The sequence below is a fragment of the Talaromyces atroroseus genome (assembly GCF_001907595.1).
Source record: "Talaromyces atroroseus strain IBT 11181 chromosome Unknown scaffold_3, whole genome shotgun sequence".
Lineage (NCBI taxonomy): Eukaryota > Fungi > Ascomycota > Eurotiomycetes > Eurotiales > Trichocomaceae > Talaromyces > Talaromyces atroroseus.
Genome location: NW_017971435.1, coordinates 910,844 through 931,639, shown reverse-complemented (window position 1 = coordinate 931,639; position 20,796 = coordinate 910,844). Strand labels below are relative to the sequence as shown.

The 20,796-nt window shown below is 46.9% G+C and overlaps 7 protein-coding genes across 7 annotated transcripts; 5 read left to right on the top strand and 2 right to left on the bottom strand.

Annotated features, from left to right (window-relative positions):
* Positions 1 to 170: 170 nt before the first annotated feature.
* UA08_03365 (hypothetical protein) lies at positions 171 to 2,156 on the bottom strand (the record flags this gene model as incomplete). The annotated part of the gene is made up of 1 exon (XM_020265657.1): positions 171 to 2,156. The coding sequence occupies one exon, from the start codon at positions 2,154 to 2,156 to the stop codon at positions 171 to 173; it is 1,986 nt and encodes a 661-aa protein (XP_020121343.1).
* A 1,765-nt stretch (positions 2,157 to 3,921) lies between these two features.
* UA08_03364 (hypothetical protein) lies at positions 3,922 to 4,750 on the top strand (the record flags this gene model as incomplete). Its single annotated transcript, XM_020265656.1, has 2 exons — positions 3,922 to 4,105; positions 4,164 to 4,750. The coding sequence occupies 2 exons, from the start codon at positions 3,922 to 3,924 to the stop codon at positions 4,748 to 4,750; spliced, it is 771 nt and encodes a 256-aa protein (XP_020120988.1).
* A 346-nt stretch (positions 4,751 to 5,096) lies between these two features.
* UA08_03363 (hypothetical protein) lies at positions 5,097 to 8,073 on the bottom strand (the record flags this gene model as incomplete). The annotated part of the gene is made up of 2 exons (XM_020265655.1): positions 5,097 to 6,853; positions 6,939 to 8,073. 2 exons carry the CDS (start codon positions 8,071 to 8,073, stop codon positions 5,097 to 5,099), a joined length of 2,892 nt encoding a protein of 963 aa, XP_020120987.1.
* A 734-nt stretch (positions 8,074 to 8,807) lies between these two features.
* Positions 8,808 to 10,266, top strand: UA08_03362 (Pyruvate dehydrogenase E1 component subunit alpha, mitochondrial; the record flags this gene model as incomplete). The annotated part of the gene is made up of 4 exons (XM_020265653.1): positions 8,808 to 8,927; positions 8,986 to 9,119; positions 9,206 to 9,660; positions 9,746 to 10,266. 4 exons carry the CDS (start codon positions 8,808 to 8,810, stop codon positions 10,264 to 10,266), a joined length of 1,230 nt encoding a protein of 409 aa, XP_020120992.1.
* An 805-nt stretch (positions 10,267 to 11,071) lies between these two features.
* Positions 11,072 to 12,966, top strand: UA08_03361 (hypothetical protein; the record flags this gene model as incomplete). Its single annotated transcript, XM_020265652.1, has 4 exons — positions 11,072 to 11,283; positions 11,401 to 11,446; positions 11,881 to 12,335; positions 12,402 to 12,966. The coding sequence occupies 4 exons, from the start codon at positions 11,072 to 11,074 to the stop codon at positions 12,964 to 12,966; spliced, it is 1,278 nt and encodes a 425-aa protein (XP_020120991.1).
* Positions 12,967 to 14,394: 1,428 nt separating this feature from the next.
* On the top strand, positions 14,395 to 15,924 carry UA08_03360 (hypothetical protein; the record flags this gene model as incomplete). The annotated part of the gene is made up of 1 exon (XM_020265651.1): positions 14,395 to 15,924. The coding sequence occupies one exon, from the start codon at positions 14,395 to 14,397 to the stop codon at positions 15,922 to 15,924; it is 1,530 nt and encodes a 509-aa protein (XP_020120990.1).
* Positions 15,925 to 18,216: 2,292 nt separating this feature from the next.
* UA08_03359 (hypothetical protein) lies at positions 18,217 to 20,501 on the top strand (the record flags this gene model as incomplete). The annotated part of the gene is made up of 7 exons (XM_020265650.1): positions 18,217 to 18,429; positions 18,604 to 18,696; positions 18,752 to 18,998; positions 19,052 to 19,138; positions 19,276 to 19,668; positions 19,738 to 20,275; positions 20,342 to 20,501. 7 exons carry the CDS (start codon positions 18,217 to 18,219, stop codon positions 20,499 to 20,501), a joined length of 1,731 nt encoding a protein of 576 aa, XP_020120989.1.
* Positions 20,502 to 20,796: the final 295 nt, after the last annotated feature.

Below are 20,796 nucleotides of genomic sequence, written 5' to 3'. Positions count from 1 at the left end.
ACGGCTTACCGCACGGCCCCGACATGCTGACTGCGGCCCGTTTTCAGACATTTGTATTTAGAGCTTTATATCACTACCACGAATTGGAATCATTCTAGAAAACGGGTTGGTAAATAGGCCCGCGCCATCGTTATTCGTGATTATTTACATGCATTAATATGCTCATTCAATTAATTGGCGTCGTCTTCTGGATACGGGTCTCCAACGCTATCCTGGCTTAGCGCCCAGGGCGGAGGAGGGATGCTCTCCATAACACTGTCCGTGAGGAACTCGCCCGTGGAAAACAATCTCCTCAAAGACGCACCCGCATGAAGGCTGTCATCCTGTCGGCTCAGTCGGTCCACAAGCTGTGACGATTCCACGAGTACAATTGACTCTCGTGATGGCGGTGCCATCGTGCTGGCCGCGGGTGCAGCCTCGGCAAGCCTTGCGGCAGGGGAAGATTCAGGGACCATGTCAACCAATTTCTCGGCAGACTCTTCCTGGGTTGGAACTTCACTCTCTAATGGTTGGTGATTTGTTGGCGAGATAGAGAATTGATTAGAAGATAACATTGACGTCCCGATTAACGACTCACGGGGCTCCTCTACTTCTGCTTCTTCTTCCTCTATTGGGAACAGCTCCGCTATCTTCTGAGTATTGACCATAGGCACAGGCTCGTTTGGATACTGGGTAAATTGAGCGGGCCTGCGGTAGTATACAGAAGATTCAGAAGCCAGCGCAGGGTCGGAAAGGGTGTTTGTATTGATTTCGAGGTCGGTCCCGGAATTGGGAATAGGTGGAAGATCATCAGAGTCGAAGCCATTCTGAGTGTCATGCCTAGTAAGACAATCCGACCGGTCGGGCCTTGATGGACTCTTAATCTCGGCAGGAGATTGAGGCAGATTATCGTCATCTAAATCGCCATAATCAGTGCCGGCATCGGTATCATATATAATAGCCTCTTTGTCTAGTGGCACAGGAGGTGGTTCAGGTGCCCGAGAAGTCATCTTCTGTCTATCTGATTGAAATAACAAGGGTTTAATGTGGCTCGGAGATCGGCGAGATTGAGTGTAGGGGCTTGCGGTAAAAGGTAGATGCCCATCGTGCCCGATATCTGAAGGTGCGGATTGCAGCATCCCGTGCTGTGTTGTCTTGGCTTCTTCCTGATTAAGACTCTGCGAAGCCAGCCCGTAATTCTCATCCACTATTTTCGAAGACTGCACGCCTAGCGAGGCACGGCGTACCTTGTGCAAGTCAGGCGAAGGAAGGAACTTTTGATAGGGAGATTCGGGAGTTTGTGACGAAGGTATCTCAAATTTGAGAGACCTCTGCGGCGTTTTCGGTGTATGATTGGATTGTGACACTAGATGTGCCTCTGTCTTTTGGTCCGGGGACAACTTGCTCTTGATCGTAGGCGACGCAAGCTTGCTGTCGTCGTCCAACTTCCTTCGTTTCCTTGGTGTCAATAAATCACCGGGATTTTTATTTTGTTCCTCTTTATGGATGTCACCATTGTCCGTAGCTGGCAATGTCTCATCGTACAACTTTAGGTCATCGTCATCGGACTCGGGAAGAGGTATATATCGCCGAACAAAATCCATCTGGGTCAAAGTCTTGTTTCCATCTTTGCCTTTGTATTTGGGATTCTTCTCATTTTTCCCTTTTCCCGCCTTGGCTGTTTGCCGCACGCTACTAGCAGTGCCAGATGATGATTTTCGCCGCTTGAAAAGCGTATTTGGGATGCTGTTGGGAGAGCGGAAAGATTGTTCCCGAGGCGGCTGCCGACCCGAAGATTTGCAGGGTACGTCGTCTTCATCAAGATCATCAACGAGATCAATCACATTGGCGTGGTTCCGTCCCTTTTCCAATCTATTCGCATCTTCGTTGTATTCAACCGAATCACGTGCGTCATCTGGTGTCTCTGTCTTTGGGACAAGTTGTGTTAACGTTATCTGACTATCCCAGTCAGGAGAACTAGGGTATCGCCGTCCATTCTGGTTCTTCACGACGGACGAGAGGAGCCTGTTTCTTCGGGTCGCTTTTGTCGTCGTTGCTACTCGTCTTGCGTCTGCAGCGACATGCTTGGTTCCGCTTTCAACAGGCGTGATTGGTAAATATGTCGAATCGTGATGTTTCTTGCCAGGCTTATTTATACGAGCCTTTTCCGAACTCATTTCAATAAATAGCCAGACAGATGCATGAGGCCTTTGTGTGCAAAATGAGCCGACAGTGTGATGTTGATGCTCCAAACTTCGTGCAGACGCGTCTGCTCCGCGAACCGCGCCTTTCCATTTTGGGGTATATTTATCGTTGATGCCTTGGTGCCTTGTAGCCATACGATAAAGATATCAGAACTCATCCGGCGGGTTACTTTTCCAAGATGGGATCAGGCTAATATGGGAAATTGGCGTTTCTCTACTTGTACTTCATGAGAAATGTTTGACGCCGGTGAATTCATCCCGGTGCCTGGAATACCAGACCTCGCGGGTAGGAATATTCACAACGGAATGCTCTATATTGAAAAGTATACACAATTCTGCTGGCGTTCCTCCCAAGGCGAGGCATTGTATGACCATGTACTTCTATAGAGAGCTAAATATTAAAGCCCATAATTCTGGTCGGTGGACTGGGTGGACCCGAGTAATTTTACAAAAGGCCTTGAAATCATGCAGCCCCTTAATGCGTGAGTAAACTGCTACAGACGATTCGTCCCATCCACTAACGGAATTTTTTCCTTGCAGATGGTCAGCTATTGTTCGGTAAGATCAGACCGGTTCGAAAAGATCGTAGTTAAGGGGCAGGTATTAACTTGAAATAGCGGTGCTGTCCATCGTGGACTGGAGGGAACTCAAGTCCGGAACCGAAAAGCTCGATGTCAGTACGGTGTAAAATGCACGCAAACATTTGACCCGAGCATCCACTCCGAGAAGGACAAGTGATGGTGTTCTCTTGGAGAGAAATGCGTTGTGGATAGTCAAATGGAATGGTGTGTCAAGAAAGTAAGCAACAGCCCTTCTTTGACTTACTACTTTAACGAATGGTTTATAACGTGATATTCAACATGGTGACTCCATCACCGAGGAAAAACCCATAACAATGAAGTTTCATCGCACAGTCGGGGCAGGGGAGCCAGAGAAGTCGTTCGTGTTCAGAGATACACTATGTTTCTGCAGTGCAAATCATGCCCCGAAGACTTTGCTACCAAGTACATTCAATTATTTGAAAAGCTGAATATTTGACTGACAATCCGAGCAGGCGTCTCTCAACTATGCGAGCTGGAAGCAGACTTGAGGAAGATACCCAGAGAGCTTTTTGACAGATGCAACAACTTTAGCGGAATGGAGTATTATAAAATTAGCTACGACTTAGTGCTTATACCCATGTCTGTCTCCCAGCTATTTGACTTGCAGTTTAATTCTATTTCTTACGGTTCCGTGCGAGCGAGGTACTATTAGCTTCATGCTAGTGTTTTATCTGCAGTGTTTGTACCAGGCAGCCGCACAATTTTTATCTCGCCGACAATGTGTCTGACTTTGGATTTTACGTCCCACAAGGCCGTCATTTAAAGTTGTATTGCTGAATCCTGCTGTTGGTTTGTGGCTTGACTTTGGGGGTTAGTGCTAGATTCTTTGCAACGTAGTTACGTTGCCTTTTGACGAGTCTATTTTGCATTAGACTAGGCTATAAGCATAGGAGCATGTTAGGTTGCTGTTACGTTGTTAGGTTTCGGTGCTCGCAGGCCCAATAGAACGAACGCCAACAAGCCCTAAAACCCTTCCGATCCCCTGGTTTCATTTCGGTACATCCAAATAGCGCCACCAGTTCGGATGACACGAATATGCTTATTTATTTATAATGTTAGAAATTATAAATAAAGGGCCCTTGACACGACTGTAATGTAAATCCTCCAAGCACTGACAGGACTACAACAGCGACATCATGAAGACATCCTTCCTCTCAACCCTCTCTCTCGCCGCGCTGGGCGCGGCAACACAAGTTCTTTTGCCTCTCTATGTATACCCTCTCACTGGTGTTTGGGACCCCGTTTACAATGCCATTGAGGAAAACCCCGATATGCTATTCCGCGTGATTGTGAACGTCGACTCCGGGCCTGGCGGTGATGGTGAGCAAGCATCTCTTTCACCCTGCTGTCAATACAGGACGCTGACTGACTGTTAAAGAATATCCCGCGAGCGATTACATCGACGCAATCGCGCAGCTGAACTCGTATGACAATGTTGTCACGCTGGGATACGTGCACACCTTGTACACCGAGGCGCCGCTCAGCACCCTCGAAGCCAACGTCAGCACATACGCCGGCTGGAACGACTACTCGGGCGGCAGCAACATCACCATTCACGGCATCTTCTTCGACGAGGCACCGTATGAGGATGACTCGTCGTACACCGAGTACATGACCTCGGCGGCTAACTACGCCACCAGCCTTGCATTGGACTATGTTGTCTTCAACCCAGGCACCATCACCACCGTCGCTGCTTACTACGACGCTGCCAACCTGATCTTGAACAAGGAGATTAGCTTTGATGACTGGTCCACCAGCACCGTCTCCGACATCCCAGAGGAGTACCGCGGCCAGTCGGCTGTGATGATCCACGACTTTACCGATATCAGCGACATCTCGTCGGTTGTGAGCACCGTTGTCGACTATGGCATTGCTGCGTTTTATGCCACCGAGGACTGCTGCTACAATGCGATTGACTCGACTCTGTTGGATGACCTTGCGTCGGAGCTGACGGAGCTGAGCTGAGCGTGTGCGTATCTATTTTGGAGAAGCACATTCGTCTTAGAGTTGCCAAACTATAATATAGTTTACAAGCGCAGATTCAGAATCAACAGATTGTCTCTAGGCCTAAACGATTTAATCCCTATGTACTCCACACGTAGGAAAGGCCAGAATTGGCAAAGAAAATCCGGTACGATATTCATAGGACTGGAGAAAATTATTTAAACGCATTTCTCATTCTTCCCCGAGATATGATTTCAGTCATTGCTTAAGAAATTTGTAGATAGAAAAACTAAAAGTTTAGCTTTTCTAAATAGTAACAGCTCTTCAGTAGCTGCTGCTATAATTAGATTTTTATACACGAAAAACTCTAATCTGACATAAGCCAGTCAGGTTCCGCATCCTCGTCCTCCGGATCATGAGACAACATAGATCGTGTTTCCAGGTCAGGATCAGAGTCACTTTGCTTCGGGTCTACAGAAGGGGAAGACGCAACATCAGCAGGCCCTAGTGACGTGGCTACCACGCTCGCAGAGGTAGACGTATGACCGCTCGACGAATCAACTTGAATGGGGTCGGCTTTTGAAAATCCTGCAGATTGGAAATCGCGGTTGTTGCTACAGATATTCTCTTCGTGTGGGAAAACATCGCTTGCTTTGGACTGGTCTTCTGATGGACCAGCTGCCTTTGTAGAGCTTGCAGCTTTGGGCATAACGATTAATTTATAGTGTGGTACCCTTCTCGTCGATCTCCCAATAGGTGGCATATTACGTATTGTGGACATGTCTTGCTGTGCGTCGCCAGGATTCTCGGCGGATTGGTGTTCTGGTACAGACATGGGCTTATCAAACGGCTCTTCACCTGTTAAAGATCCGCCGCCTGTGCTAGCTTCTAAATTTTCGCCAATACCACCAAATTTGCCAGTGGGCTCGATGACATTATCATCATTCTCAGGTAAAAACCCGCCCGCTTCTGCAAAGTCCATGTCATCTGAGGCTGTATTGCTGAGATGTTCGTTCTCTGAAACTTGGGGATCCTCGCCTTCAAATGCATAGCTGTTCACTTTCTCTGCAATTCGTAGTCTCAACAGGAAATGCTTCCAAAGCCGTAGTGATTCCTCAACTCTTCGGTCAAGCTCATCTTGAATTCTCTCGTCCTCGATGCATTTGATGACCTCCTCTAGAGCTTCTCGGTGCTCAAGAGCCGATACTACACCGCTAAAAATTGCAGTTCCATGACGACCTTTGAATTCAAATCCCGTCACAGCAGCAGCGTAGTCAATGCCAAGGATCCGAGCCGCTCTCGATGCTTCGGGGTGTTTGAGATGGAACCCTCCGGGGGGAATCATACTAGGGACATACACGTCGAGATTACCATAGGCATTCTTTGGGACCTTGCCATTGACCACTGGTGGCGGCTTGTATGGCTCAGTCTGATGAAATGCGTACAATGGCATCTCCGAGCCGTGCAGGTCTTCCAGTTGGTTTTCGGCATCATCTCTTTGATTCACAGATGCAGCACGTTTGAGGGGCTGCTCGCCTACTTTGATATCTCGTCCAAGTCGATACCAGCCGTCGGCGCTTCTTACCAAGTGTACGTCTGCTCGACGATAGACCGGTTCCAAGGATCCTTTCTTCACTTCGACCTTGCCAATTACTCTTTTTGGGTGAATAACTTCGTTCCGTCGAAGGTGCCTTTCCAACACATATATAGGATGACCCTTAAAGTCTTGTATGTTTCTAGGCATTGGCTCAGCTGCCGATTTAGCCGTGAACTCGCTTGTCTCCAACTGGTCTCGGTCTTCCAGAAAGGGCTTCTCGAAAAAATGCATCACGTTGGCCCACCATTGCTCACCATCCTTTGTACTTTCTACGCGCGTTTTGCGCAACTTTGCGTTGTAAGCCTTAGCATATCGCTTTGTGACATCCCGCGCAGAAGCGTCTTCTTCAAAAGCCACCACGTAGGACATGCTGTTATATCTATCGCTCGCTGGAGGCTCAAATTTGGACGGCTTCGCCACGGACTTTGTGATTAAGGGATCCACAGGAATCCACTTTTGAACAGCCTCATTGAAGGCCTCGACCCAGTATACCGGATATGGGGAAGTGAAAAAATGACGTTGACGTTCTGTACATGATGGTTAACTTAACGTTTTTTTTTTTTTTTTTTTTTTTTTTTTTCTTTTTTTTTTTTCAAGTAAGTCAAAACGTACCGAAAGGTGAAGATGGCGAGTTCGCGGGCGTCTTAAAGTAGGGCTGCCCAATTCTTCGTCCCTTCGCAGGTGAACTTTCTATATATCCAACGCCTTTGTCATCACTGGAGCTGGTATTGTCATCCGATGATATGACTATATATTCTCGTTTGGGCTTTTCGGGGCTCGTTCCCTTCGCAACTCCGGAGAACGGCAGTGCTTGGAGAGAGCATACCAGTCTCGCCTCTACCGCTGCGGATCGAAGCAAAGAGCAGAATAATTGAGCACCAAAATCTCGGGAACCTTCTAGTCTCTTTACTTGCTGGCGGAATTCTTCCTTGGAGGTGATAGTCTCCCCTTCACGCATGATTGATGTTGCTCTATCTCTGCACTCCTGCTCATTTTCTGTCCAGTGCGGCCTTCTCAGGCCCGGTGCCGTGATTCTAAATCTTCGAGAGAATATCTCGCTTGCCTGCTTAAGGCCATCAATAAACGTAGTTGATCGAGAAAACTGATGCATGGATTCTTTGGGGTTCAAAAGAGCGATGGTTTGCTTTGTTAACATTCTTTTCAAAAACTTTTGCACTTCATCGTCATTACACCACAAATTGCGTATGTATACGTGACCTAACAAGCAAAGGACATGATTCTTATGGATATCCAAACGAAGTTTTTTCTCTGCGCCGGAGACGGGTTTACGTCTTCTCACAATCGTCCTCCGTTGGTTGGAAGGCTTTTTCAGAGTAATATCCAAAGACTCATCGCCTGTAACCGCAGTTCGTTCCTGAATACTTCTCTCTGGCTGCTGTATAAGAACTTCCTCCCACTCCATGTCTGAATCATCTTCGGACCCATCGTCGGCATCGAGGTCATAGATGGGTTGCTCTTGTGTTGATTCGAGGACGTTATTCGAGTCCGAAGTAGCTTGAACTTCGGTATTTGGCTCAGTAATTTGCGTAGCAAAGAGTCTTTCACCTACTTTTCGACGCTTCACAGGGCTGCTGCCGTGCTGCGGTTCTTTTGAAGCGCGCGCATCTGCTTCTGCGAGCAACTCGCGGTAGACTTCGGGAATTTCCTCTTCCTTCTCTCCATCCTTCCTTTTCCCGGTAATCTCACGGCGGCCTCTGCCTCTTCGGGGTAATGTGCTGCGCGGCATGGTGGGATTAACCGGGGCTTTCTCTAACCCGGTGGGAGATTATGTGTCTAGCATCCTTCAGAGCTAAACGCGGAGACCGTATAAGCAGTCATCGCCGTCTTTCCGTATGAACTAATAATAAGACATTCCGGTTGCTTGTAGTCATCCGGCAATTCATCGCAACAGATATTTGATGATTAATGAATGAAACACGAGAATGGGCGCGTCGGAAGTAGTGATTTTCCGTGCCGAGCGGGTCGTGACTTCTGCCTCAGGAATCAAGGAGGATTCTTCTCCGTCTCCTTGATTGACTCTCTGCTCGAGAGACATCCAGTGGCACATAGAACAAAAAGAAGTAATATGTCTGATTGTGACCGACTATCCCACGTAGTTTTCCTCTGGAGAAATACTCCAGCGATAATGCTACCGACAGAAATGACGTCAGTCGGAATCTTGCCAGGAAGTTGAATAACATTATTTACAACTGACGTTTTGTCTGCATTGTCATGGACACAATAAAACTGTTGCTAAAAAGGACAGAACAGTATCAACATAGACAAAAAGATGTCTCCGATTGCTTCTTGGGTATGATTGGCTGATCTCGACCTCTATACATCGACCAATGACGCTTCCCGATGGCCTCAGAATGACATAACGTCGACATAACTCAAGCTTAGTCAGATACGGACAACAACAACTCCTCGTGAAGTTCTTCGAAATAGTTAAAACTCCTCGTCAAGCACTCGTCGGCCAAGATGCTGTCTCGTACGCTGCGTCCATATGGCGCCAATCTAGCCTCGCGTTCCGTGTGGACACACTCTCACCAACGCCGAACGCTGCTCGCTAGAGCTGCAAATGGCGGCTCTCAATCTTCGGTATGGCCCCGATTCCTCACAACCCGAAATTCCATGAGGCTGATACGTCCTCTCATAGGGAGATGATACTCCACTCACCGTCACCCTTCCCAAGGATTCTTTTGACACCTACAACATTGATCCGCCTCCATTTAGCCTGCAGATCTCGAAAAACCAACTTCGTCAGTTGTACAAAGACATGACAACAATTCGGTACATAGTTATCCAAAGTCATTGTTTTTTTTTTTTCTTCTGTTTATATCTATATGTCCATTTGTTACTGACAGAATACGCTACAGGCGTCTGGAATTGGTAGCAGACGCACTTTATAAAGAGCAAAAAATCCGAGGCTTCTGTCACCTTTCAACGGGCCAAGAAGCTGTTGCTGTGGGAATTGAACATGCAATTACCAAGTCTGATCCCCTAATCACAGCATATCGCAGCCATGGTTTCACATATATGCGTGGCGGAAGTATCCGGTCGATAATTGGCGAGCTACTCGGCAAACAGCAAGGAATCTCCTACGGCAAAGGAGGGTCGATGCATATGTTTGCCAAGGGATTCTACGGTGGAAATGGAATTGTTGGCGCGCACGTACCTGTCGGCACCGGAATCTCCCTTGCTCAGCAATACACAGGGCAGAGAACCATGACCGTGGACGTGTATGGCGACGGCGCTGCGAATCAGGGACAAGTGCACGAAGCATTCAACATGGCTAAATTGTGGAATCTGCCCGTGCTATACGGCTGTGAGAGTACGTTTCGCCTTTCTATCTTTTGCTCTCAATTGCAGACGAAAAGTATTTGTGATTTTGCATGTGCTAACTCAGGCCTACACAGATAATCAGTACGGAATGGGCACATCTGCTGAAAGATCGTCTGCCATGACCGACTACTACAAACGGGGACATTATTTTCCCGGAATCCGTATCAATGGCATGGATGTTCTAGCCGTCATGTGCGCAGTCAAGTATGCCCGTCGACTGATTACTGGAGAGGAGGGCGGCCATGAAGGACCGTTGCTGTACGAGTATGTCACCTATAGATACTCAGGACACAGCATGTCCGACCCTGGCGTGGCATACCGAACACGCGAGGAGCTGAAGGAAAAGAGGAAACAGGATCCCCTGACAGTGCTCAAGGAGCGACTGCTCGAACTGGGCGTCAACACGGAGGATGAGTTGAAATCTATGGAGAAAGAAATAAGGAGCTTCGTCAATAATGAGGCTGAGGCTGCGCAGAAGATGGACGATCCACCCCCGACATCAGACACATTATATCAAGACATTTATGTGCGAGGAGCAGAGCCAGACTATATGAGAGGTACCACGGTTGACAACACATATTATTATGCACACTAGGACATCTTAATTGTGACGGACTATCTAGAGTAGAATAAATTCACCCAAGCGTCAAATTAATTTCTCAGTTCTGGAAAGGGAAAAGATAATAAAAATAAAATTAAATGGTAGCATAGACTGCTTGGGCGTTCTCGCGGATAAGAATAGGCTGTGTTGACTAGACCAGCAAAGAAAAATCCCACAGGTACCCAATATCGTTCGGGTTAAAATGGTCGTCCTCGCCATACCATGTATTTCTAAGCAGCCTCTGCCAATGCCTATGGCAATGTGCATCGATTGAAAGAGAAAAAATAAATCTGGCATTGTGTAATAGATTTTATACTGTTACACTGTAGGGTCTAAGCTTGAAAGTTACAGCTGCACAATAAATGATATTCACATCCCTGTTCAATACACAATACGGACACAGCTTCATGCAAGTTGGCTTTGTAACGATGACTATTCCGGGGCTACACGAATGCTATTGGTCTATTACGCATTTTCATCTTGACTGACAAAGAGCTTGCTCAGAATAAGAGAAATCCAGGAATTGCCTGGTTATAAGGCCAGCTCTGACCAGAAAAATTTCTGTAAATCTCACTCTATGGCGTGCATATCTGTATTGAAAACTACCTGACGACATTTGATGGACTTGCTCTTCGAAATGGGCTCCTTCCACGAAGAAACGGTTGCCAAAGAGGTTATTGAGAAGCTTGGGGCAAAACATGTATGATGAACATGCCTCCTGAGCCACTGAAAACGGTAAGTGAAACATAAATGCTCACAATAAAACAAAGATATCATAACCGGAGCCAGCAATGTCGGCATGGGGTCTGAGGTCGCTATCACGCTCGCCACTGCTAAACCGAAACTGATCATTCTCGCCCCGCGAAATAAGGCCAAAATCAACCCGGTACTTGAAGCCATTCGTGGGTTTGATGAAAATGTGCAAACTGCTTTTGTACAACTTGACCTTTTGGACAACCCTACTGTTATTGAAGCAGTCGGCAAGATCAAGAACATCACTCCCCAAAATTGGTGGCCCGATTAACAATGCCGGCATTATGGGGCCGAAAGAGTACTTACTCTACGTCCCAAGCAGTGAATTGAGAGCCAGTTTGCAACCACCCACCTGGGTCATTTCTTCCTTAACAGCTTTCTCCTCAAAGATGGTCTCCCTGATGAAAAGGGATCGATCATCGTAAGCGTGGCTACCTTGGGATATCAGCTTGCGCATCCCAAACTTGACGACATTAATTTCAATGTATATGAACAGTTACCTTTAAATTATACCTTGTTGTCTCCGAACACATACTGGCCTTGGGTTGCAGGATGGCAGGGATTATAATGGTTGGAAGGCCTCCGCTTCTTTCGAACCAGCAATGGAGAGAAATATTCATGTCTGCCGCACATTTCGAAACAGTTTTGGACGCGATCTAGAAGAATCCTATGCTCAGACAGATGACTCACATACGTGCTTGGGGTTAGATAACTAGTTGGTTACATAGGTAGTTAGTCAATAGGGCTAGTTAGATGATGCATGACTCATCCGGCTGATCACTCTCAGCGGGTTGGTAGACATTGCAGATTGCTCTCAACATTTAATAAAAATTTATGCCTACTTAAGGATTACAGAGACTTGTCGAGACTGTTAATGCCCTAGCACGCCATTATCCGATTCCAGTCTCTAACACGCATTCATACACTATGTCAGCCATGGCTACTACACCGCACGGTCTAACAACCGTTCAACTTGATCGGTATCTTGAATACATTGGGCTTCCTCAACAATTCCGTCGACCTGAGAAGCCTGAATTGAACGCCGAGTTTTTGACAGCGCTGCACATCCATCACATCGCGGCGTTTCCATATGAAAACTTGTCACTGCATTACACAAAGTCAGTGGATATTAGTCTCGATGTGCAGCATCTATATCAGAAGTTTTTGCGAAATGGCCGTGGCGGCTATTGCATGGAGACCAGTGTTCTTTTCAACCACATCCTTCGCGGACTAGGATTCAGGGCATATCTGACTGGGGCGCGCATTCGTCCAAGGAAAGATGGGATTCCCCAGGGTCCTTATTCTGGATGGTAAACTACCCAAGACAAAATATGGAAAGAAAATGGTATTAACAGATAACTAACTCCATTGGACAGGTGCCATGTCGTGAATATAATTGTTCTACCAGACGGCAGCCGTTATTCCTGTGACGTCGGTTTCGGTGGTGACGGTCCAACAAAGCCTCTCCCGCTGATTAGTGGGAATACTATCGTCAATCTTGGATTACAGGAAGTACGATTCCAGTACAAAGTAATTCCAGGCTATCTAACAGAGCCACAGAAGCTCTGGGTATATCAGTACCGCAACGGCGCTACCAAGCCATGGAGCTCATTCTATGCGTTTGGAGAGGACGAGTGGCTGCCACGGGATTTTGAGGCCATTAATTACTGGACGAGTACTTATCCAGGTAATCACCAGACATATACCATGTTGATTGTGCGATTTTTGAAACGTCCGGACAGTGGAATATATGGGAAGGTGATGTTGGTGAATGGTGATGTTAAGCAGAACCTTGGCGGCAAGACGTCGCTTCTGTTAACCTGCAAGACCGAGGACGAGCGTATAGAGGTTCTGAAGAGCACTTTTAATATCACTTTGACAGATGAAGAGAGGGAGGGAATAAAAGGGAGAGTCGCAGAGCTGCGGTCTTTTCCGAACTAGCATCACGCTCTGATAAATATGAGTCAGAGTGTTCAAATAGACGTCTAATCGCCGGTTCTCCTCGGACGATGAATTTCCGAAAGCATCGTCTGCACCTGGGATCTGGCTTGTCTGTTAGTGGTATCTCCATATGCTGGACAACTGGACATCACGGAAGACAATACAGATTTTGTACTTGGTGTCACTTCAATGCCAAGTATTATCCGAAAACTTCATCCCTCGGTTGAACAAAGATCGGAACTATGGCTGGTATTTGTGGAGAATGTTAATTCTTTGCTCAAAATAGTTCATGAACCGACTGTGGAGCTAGAGATAAAAGCAGAAGATCTTCAGTTCGACAATACGCCGCGGAATTCTGAAGCACTCATGTTCTCCATCATATATCTAGAGCTGATAAATCAGGATCCCTTCCCAAACACAGATCGTCTATAAACAAAACATCTGTCATTTTACCTCTTCTATTGCCCTTGTCCATATATTGCTATACACTTGTTAGATATGAAATGATGTGTATGAAAAGGTTTACGAACTTATCCAGATATTTAGATTTCCCATGTTTGTAAACTAGTTGCGGTTTGGTGAATTGCCTTTCGAATCCACTCTTCGATGCAGGGGTAGGTAGCTGCGGGGAATCATCTATGGAGACTGTATTGGCTGGACTATCTTGTGTCTTATCCGGCACAGCCTGTGACTTCGAACCGACAACCCCAGACTCCCGAAGCAAGGCTTCGTAATGCTCTATGCGTCTGACCAGAACATCCTCCGGGTGGCGCTCCTTTCGGAGCCGGGGCGGATTTGGGACACGCGGCATACACTCTGCGTTATGCCTATTGCAAGAACCAGAAGGCCGCTGTTTATCGCATTTGACCTTCCGTTTAAAGCAGCGAACACATGAGTGGGCATTTGTTGGTTTAGCGAGCCGGTTTTGGCTTGCTGCTCCCATGGTCAACGCTTAGCCGATTATGTCCAATGATGGCTTGCTGTGGCCACGATTCTCGCAGCTCTAACAGGCCACTCTGCGCGGTCTTTAGGCAGATGTCCTGTGGGATTCTGCAGGCTTGCGAAGATGTTCAAACGACGTTGTGGGCGTTGTTGATGTTGCTAGTTTATGGGACCGATGCCTGTGATTGGTTGCTTCGCGCCGAGCCACCCAAGCATTTCCTAATTAGGTAAAAAAATTTCGGACACTTAGGGCTTCTACCCATGTAGTTACTTACGGTCATTACGAGGATTCCTCAACTCTTTGTAAGTTTCGGACCGAGCATGTCGGGTAATACTAGCAGAGGTTCAGCTGAAGGCTCAGCAGGACCTGCATGTATACGTATATAAACTGCGAAGAGCCCTTTCCAACTCGTACTATCACCCCTAAGTATTCTCGCAACACTTGTCCAACAAGCTAGGATTTTGAAAGGAATCATATTTCAAGCCATGGCCAGGTCCATTGATAACTTCTACGATGTCATTATTGCCGGTGCAGGACCTGTCGGACTTCTATTGGCCTGTGAGCTAGCCATGGCGCGTACTTCTGTACTCGTCCTGGAGCGTGAAGCAAAGTTCGAGTCACGCTGGAAGACGCAGCCGTTAGGTATGCGCGGTCTCAGCACTTTGTCGGTTGAGATATTTTATCGACGCGGGCTGCTTGGCAAGCTCTTTGGTAATGAGCGGCCGTCAAGCTTTCAGAAGACAGCTGGCTACCAACAGGGCGGTCACTTCGCTGGTATCATGCTGAACGCCAACAATATTGATTTACATTGTTACAAGTACTGCATCAATGGCCCGGCTTTACAGCCTGGTGGTACAACTATCGAATGCATTGAAAGGCTGCTGAATGAGAGAGCCGAGAGCTTAGGCGTGACCATTCGCAGGGGCGCTGAAGTAACGAGTTTTGTCAAAGACGTCAAAGCTGGAGATCAGTCATTTCGTGGCTCGTGGCTTGTGGGATGCGATGGAGGACGAAGTACGGTTCGCAAGGCTGCGCAATTTGATTTTGTGGGCACCGAGCCCCTGTTTACTGGCTATGCCGTTGAATGCGACTTCGATCATCCGGAAAAGCTAAAGCCAGGATTCAATGTCACAGATAATGGAATGTATATCGTTAGGCCCCACTGTCTATATCTGGTAGATTTCGACGGCGGCGCGTCTCATCGTACATGCGAGCTTACACAAGAGTTCCTACAAGGAATTCTCGACCACATTACAAGGAAGAAAGACGCCAAGATTACAAAAGTCCACCTAGCTTCTTCATTTACCGATCGGTCCAAGCAAGCGCCGAGCTACCGCAAAGGCCGAGTCCTCCTCGCTGGCGACGCCGCGCATATTCACCCCCCAATGGGCCAGGGACTCAATCTTGGACTGGGTGACGCAAAGAATCTAGGCTGGAAGCTAGCCTCAACGATCCAACATGAGGCTAGGTCTAAGGGATCTCCAAACCTCAAGCTTCTCGATACTTATGAGACAGAACGCCACCCAATCGGCGTCTCTGTGCTTCAATGGACACGGGCGCAGACCATGGCAATGCAGCCCGAGTTGCACGGTGCGGCAGTTTATGAAACCTACCGTAGTCTTCTCAGCACTCTTGAAGGAAATAACAAGTTTATCGACCGCTTTTGGGGTTTGTCCCAACGATATAATCTTGGCGATGAAAGCACGCATCCACTTGTAGGATGTTCAGCACCGGACTTTGAGCTCCATGATGGTTGGAGACTAGGCTCGAAGCTAGAGAGTGGACAGGGATTACTAATTAATTTCGATGGCAATACTTTGCTTAAGGATGTGATCAGTGTGGGAAAGCACGATGATAAAATCAGCTATATTAGCCTCGATGCAAAAGATAGGCGCGGGCTCTCCGCTTTGCTTGTACGGCCGGATGGAGTTATTGCTTGGGCCATAGATCATCATGCAAAGCCTGATGATATAGTGGCAGCGACAACTGCCATAGAGCGGTGGTTTAGTTTCTAACTGTCGTGTTACCATGTATAACAAACAATGTAGAGAATCATGTAGAATCAGGCCACTGGAGTTATAAATACATACGCCACTTATTATCTAGTATATGAAAACAAAAAGGCCGTACAAGTTCTTCGTATATATAGGAGGAAAATGTGCGTCGCTGGTTACCATTGCGGAACCATTGTATAACATTTCCTAAGCAGCACCTAAATTATTGCCTTCCCTCCCTTTCCTCCTCGAAGAAACCCTCAACATCAAGAATCCATTTGCAGGTCTAGTATTGAATGATTAAGTGGACACAGACGGATCTGCTCGACCTCGCAGGCGCCACTTCATCGCGACCAGTGAATCAGTCGCGCCAGATTTAAATGCAGCCAGCCTCAAAGACGGACTTCGATTTGTTGTATTGGTCGACATTGGCAGCCTCGGCCCCAACAGTGGTCGAGGTTTTGAAGCTAATCGATCGCTGATGGGGCAGCCTATCGATACATTGATCATACAGATCGAACAAAGTGGTCGTCGCTTTGATGTCGTCAACAGATGCCAGGCTGGCGCAGATGACAGCGTTATAGAGGCATTGATGAACACCGATCCGGCTGAGAAGTAGGGTTTACTCAAAACTTATGACGCAAGTTCTCCCACCGATCTGACCGTCATAAAGGCTTCTCGTTCCGAGATCAAACTGGAAAGCGGACAGCATCGACGAGCAGCGGTGATGAAAATTAACGGGCTGGCTGTGCAAGCCAATACCGGTGTCTTTTGTGACTCAAACTTGGACAAAACGAAAATGGTAAGTTCTTTGGCTTGCAAGACTGCGAGAATGTACTAACAATGTATTTTATAATATTAGTACTTAAGTTAACTAGTATTCAAGACTCATCTACTTTCTACTGCCAAGGCTTTTTTGTTCAATTTGCAGACGCGCTAAATCTTTCAACACCCTGCGAGCTGCAACCCACTGCGACAGGCAAACAGCGCTGCGCACTATACCTTATTGAAAAAGAAGCGACTCCTCAAGATAAACAGCTGGAATGGTTCTGATTGTGTATGTTTTCACTGCCAAGCTGGTGGCTTAAATACATGACCTTTATAGCGTAGCCACAGGGAGACGCTAAAATAGTAAAGGGATTTGGATTGCTGCCAAAGGGGCCCTTTTCCAGATATTTTAAGTTCAAAATAAATGAAGCCGAAGGTTCCCGGTTGGATAAAGTATGTAGCGTGGCGCAGGTTCTAAAGCTAAAATAATAAACACGGTTGTCAAACTTCCAATATCAGCATCAAACAGGAGAAAGAGGGAGAAAACAAATGCAGAACTTGGACATCCTGAATATTTCCTGGGTTCTCTGGTACAGTCCATAACAAGTTAACAACTGAACTCGGCATTAACAGACGGCGAAGCACGGCTGAGCGGCACACAGCGCGCGCTACTGCTTATGCGTGATTACACTATTGTCCACGTACCCGCCATAAGCATCACTCTGAATGGCGATGTTTACGTGATATGTAAGGTGAGCGCTTTCCAAATTTGGCTAGGTAATAGATAATGGATAATGCTCTTTATAGCACTTACTATCATAATGCTTGCTCCATATAAAGAGGATATTCGCAAATAGACATACGGATAAGCATCGTATGCCAAATTAGAGGTTGAAATTACTAGAAATGACTTCAAATTTGTCTCCCGGTCGTCGATCATAATGCCTTCAGCTCAATCACCGACAATTGAGCCTAGGTGCACAAAATCCACGGCTTTTCAGATACGTGCCGCTGAATTCAATTCGTCTTATGCGGCACGGTGGAGTGTGCGGAGTGTCCGGGGTCCCATAAATGAATGAATACTAGTACAACTACGTATATCCCACATTCCCCGCGGTCTAGAACGAAGCAAAATGGCGATTAGTGGGACATTGATGTGCAATGCTAGTATACCAAAGCCTAATGGCAAATCCGAATTCCGGGCTCATTCGGTCTTTGTAGACTCCGTGAAGACAGTGATGCATGTCAAATGTTGATCTCCTCCGCTGTTAACGTCATTGGCCATACAGCTCTGAAATAGGTCTGTAACTAGCCTGGCATTAGGTTGAATTCCTGGGATTAATCGTCGATCGCCACAGAGTGGAGATCACAAGAGGGGGGGAATCTTTGCATAATTTTGTCACAAAACTACCGTGACGTTCGGTTACGAGGAGCTGCGAGGATAGCTTAATTGTAGAGCTATTGAGTAGCGGCAGTACGTGGCAATTGCAGAAACTTATTTAACGACGACATGTTCCCATTCCAAAGTTGCTTCTCGGTCACTGCATGCAGTTGAAACCTTCAAGATTTGTTCGGTTCATTGGATTCCTCATTTTCTCGATCATCATCGGCGGTGAAGGCTCTGAGAATCGCTTTGCCCTCCTCCTCATCTTCGCTATTCCACGGCTTGAGAGCAAAGGAAGCCAGGAACGTCGTCCAGCCGCCATAACTCTTGACTATCTCTCGTTCGGCGGGAGTAAGGGGAGGCTCTACGGCAGGGTCAGCAACAACTCCAGTGGAAAGGCGATACTACATACGAAGGCAGTCAGAAGCAGACATATTCAGTACTTAAACACGGTTTTATGTGCCTTACTGTCGAGTGGTGAATCTTGACGACGCTTGTCTGGTTGCACAGGTTGTGGTTGAGATAAACTTTGTTTATTTACTATTTAGGTATACCCTCGGCCCCCGCCGGCCGCGTTCTCCACTATGCCTTCGCACCTCGTCACCAGCGCTGTCGAACCTCTCGCCGACCACTATATTCTTGTAGGTGTTAGGTGTGCGAAACGCTGTTGTTGAAACATGGGCTGACTAAAGATAGACACCTCTGCTCCTCATCGTAGCCAGCTTAGCTAGCAGTATCATCTATAACCTCTATTTCCATCCGTTGCGCTCATATCCAGGCCCGTTTCTCGGCCGAGCTACGATACTGCATGCATTATTTTGGGAGTTCAGGGGCTCTTTGCACTTGAAGAGCAAGAAATGGCACGACAAATATGGTGAAGTGGTGCGCGTAGCACCTAACCAGCTATCATACAATTCCAGCCGCGCATGGGAAGCAATCTGCGGTGCGTCAGTTGACCAAGACTGAATGAATGCATGAATACTAATATTCTAACAGGACATCGTACAAGTGCTGCCAAAGGCCTCTTTGACAAAGACCCCGAGTTCTTCCCTGAATCACCCAAAGGGCCACCACATATTGTACGTATTTTACTCCCCTCGATTAGCCATCAAATTACGGAATGAATACTGATATCCTATTCTTGGGGAAAAAGCTCGGTGCGAATGGTGAAAAGCACCGCCGTCTCCGTCGTCTATTGGCTCACGCCTTCTCTGAAAAAGCCCTCAAAGCGCAAGAAATCCTCCTGCAGGGTTATGTCGACTTTTTCGTCTCCCAACTTCGGGAACGAGCCTCGGTAGACAACGGCGTTGTGAACATGGTTCATTGGTTCAACTTCACTACCTTTGATATAATTGGCGACCTTGCATTTGGCGAATCATTTGGATTGCTGGAAAAGGGTATATGGCAGAAGTATCTCTCGGCAATGTTTGGGAGCTTAGAATTTGCCGTTTACTTCCGTGCTATTAGACGTGTCTTCCCAAGGTCAATGGAGAAGTTTATCGAGAGGATGGTAACACCAACTTCCTTCAGGGGGGATCGACAGTATTTATTCGACGTTGCTGAAAGCAAACTGGCAAACCGGGCTTCCATTGAGACAGAAAGACAGGACTTCGGTAATTCAGCAGCACCCATTCTTACAGGCGCAATCAATACTCAATGCTTAGACACTAATTCGTTCACAGTATATCACATGCTCAAAGGGTCCAAAGAGGCCATTGGCGACGACGGCCTGAGTTTTGAAGATATGCTTGCTCAAAGCCAATTATTGATTGTTGCAGGCAGCGAAACAACGGCAACTGCACTTTCCGGAATGCTATACTACCTCCTCGAGGAGCCTTCACAGAAATCCCTATCCCGCCTAGTTGAAGAAATTCGTTCGTCGTTCAATACTGAAAGTGATATTACCTTCCACAGCACCACAAAGCTCAAGTATTTACAGGCCGTGCTTGAGGAGGCGCTGCGCGTTTACCCGCCAGTGCCAAGTATTTTCCCCCGTGTAACTCCCGAGCCAGGTCAAGTTATTTGCGACAAGTTCGTTCCTGCTGGTACCACTGTTGGGATGCATCATTACTCAACTTACCATTCTGCGGAAAATTTCTTTGACCCGGATGCGTTCCATCCAGAGCGATGGCTTGAGGGAGAGGATTCTCGATTTATCAATGACAATAAGAGTGCATTCCATCCGTTTTCGCATGGTCCCAGAAATTGCCTGGGAAAGAAGTGAGTTACTCATTCTTGTTGTGAAGCATTCACTTACTAATACTGGGAAAAAAAAAAAACTTATAGCCTGGCATATGCGGAGCTCAGACTGATTACATGCAAGTTCTTCTGGAACTTCGATGTTGAGTCACAGCCGGAAAACAAGAATTGGAAAGATCAGCCCACGAATTCCCTTTGGATAAAGAAGCCTCTCCTAGTGAAACTTCGTCCAAGAACGGGTTCGTAAAAGGTAACTACAACACGGTTACGAACGCTGATCGATAGAGTGGATCCTTACTTGCACATGATTTTGCGAAGATGAAGATTGCGTTCAAGCTTTATGGTTTCATTCCTTTAGATTTTTATGTGCTTTCAAACAGCAACGCTTTCTCGAAACGAAAACACAGCCAAGTCGTCTTAAAAATAACTTATGTATCTCCTCAATATGTCGATGGGTACAAATGATTGTTCCGCCTCAGCCAAAAGAATGTGCGTATGGGATAGTGGGCATACTGCCAAGATACAACTCAAAGTCGGACAGT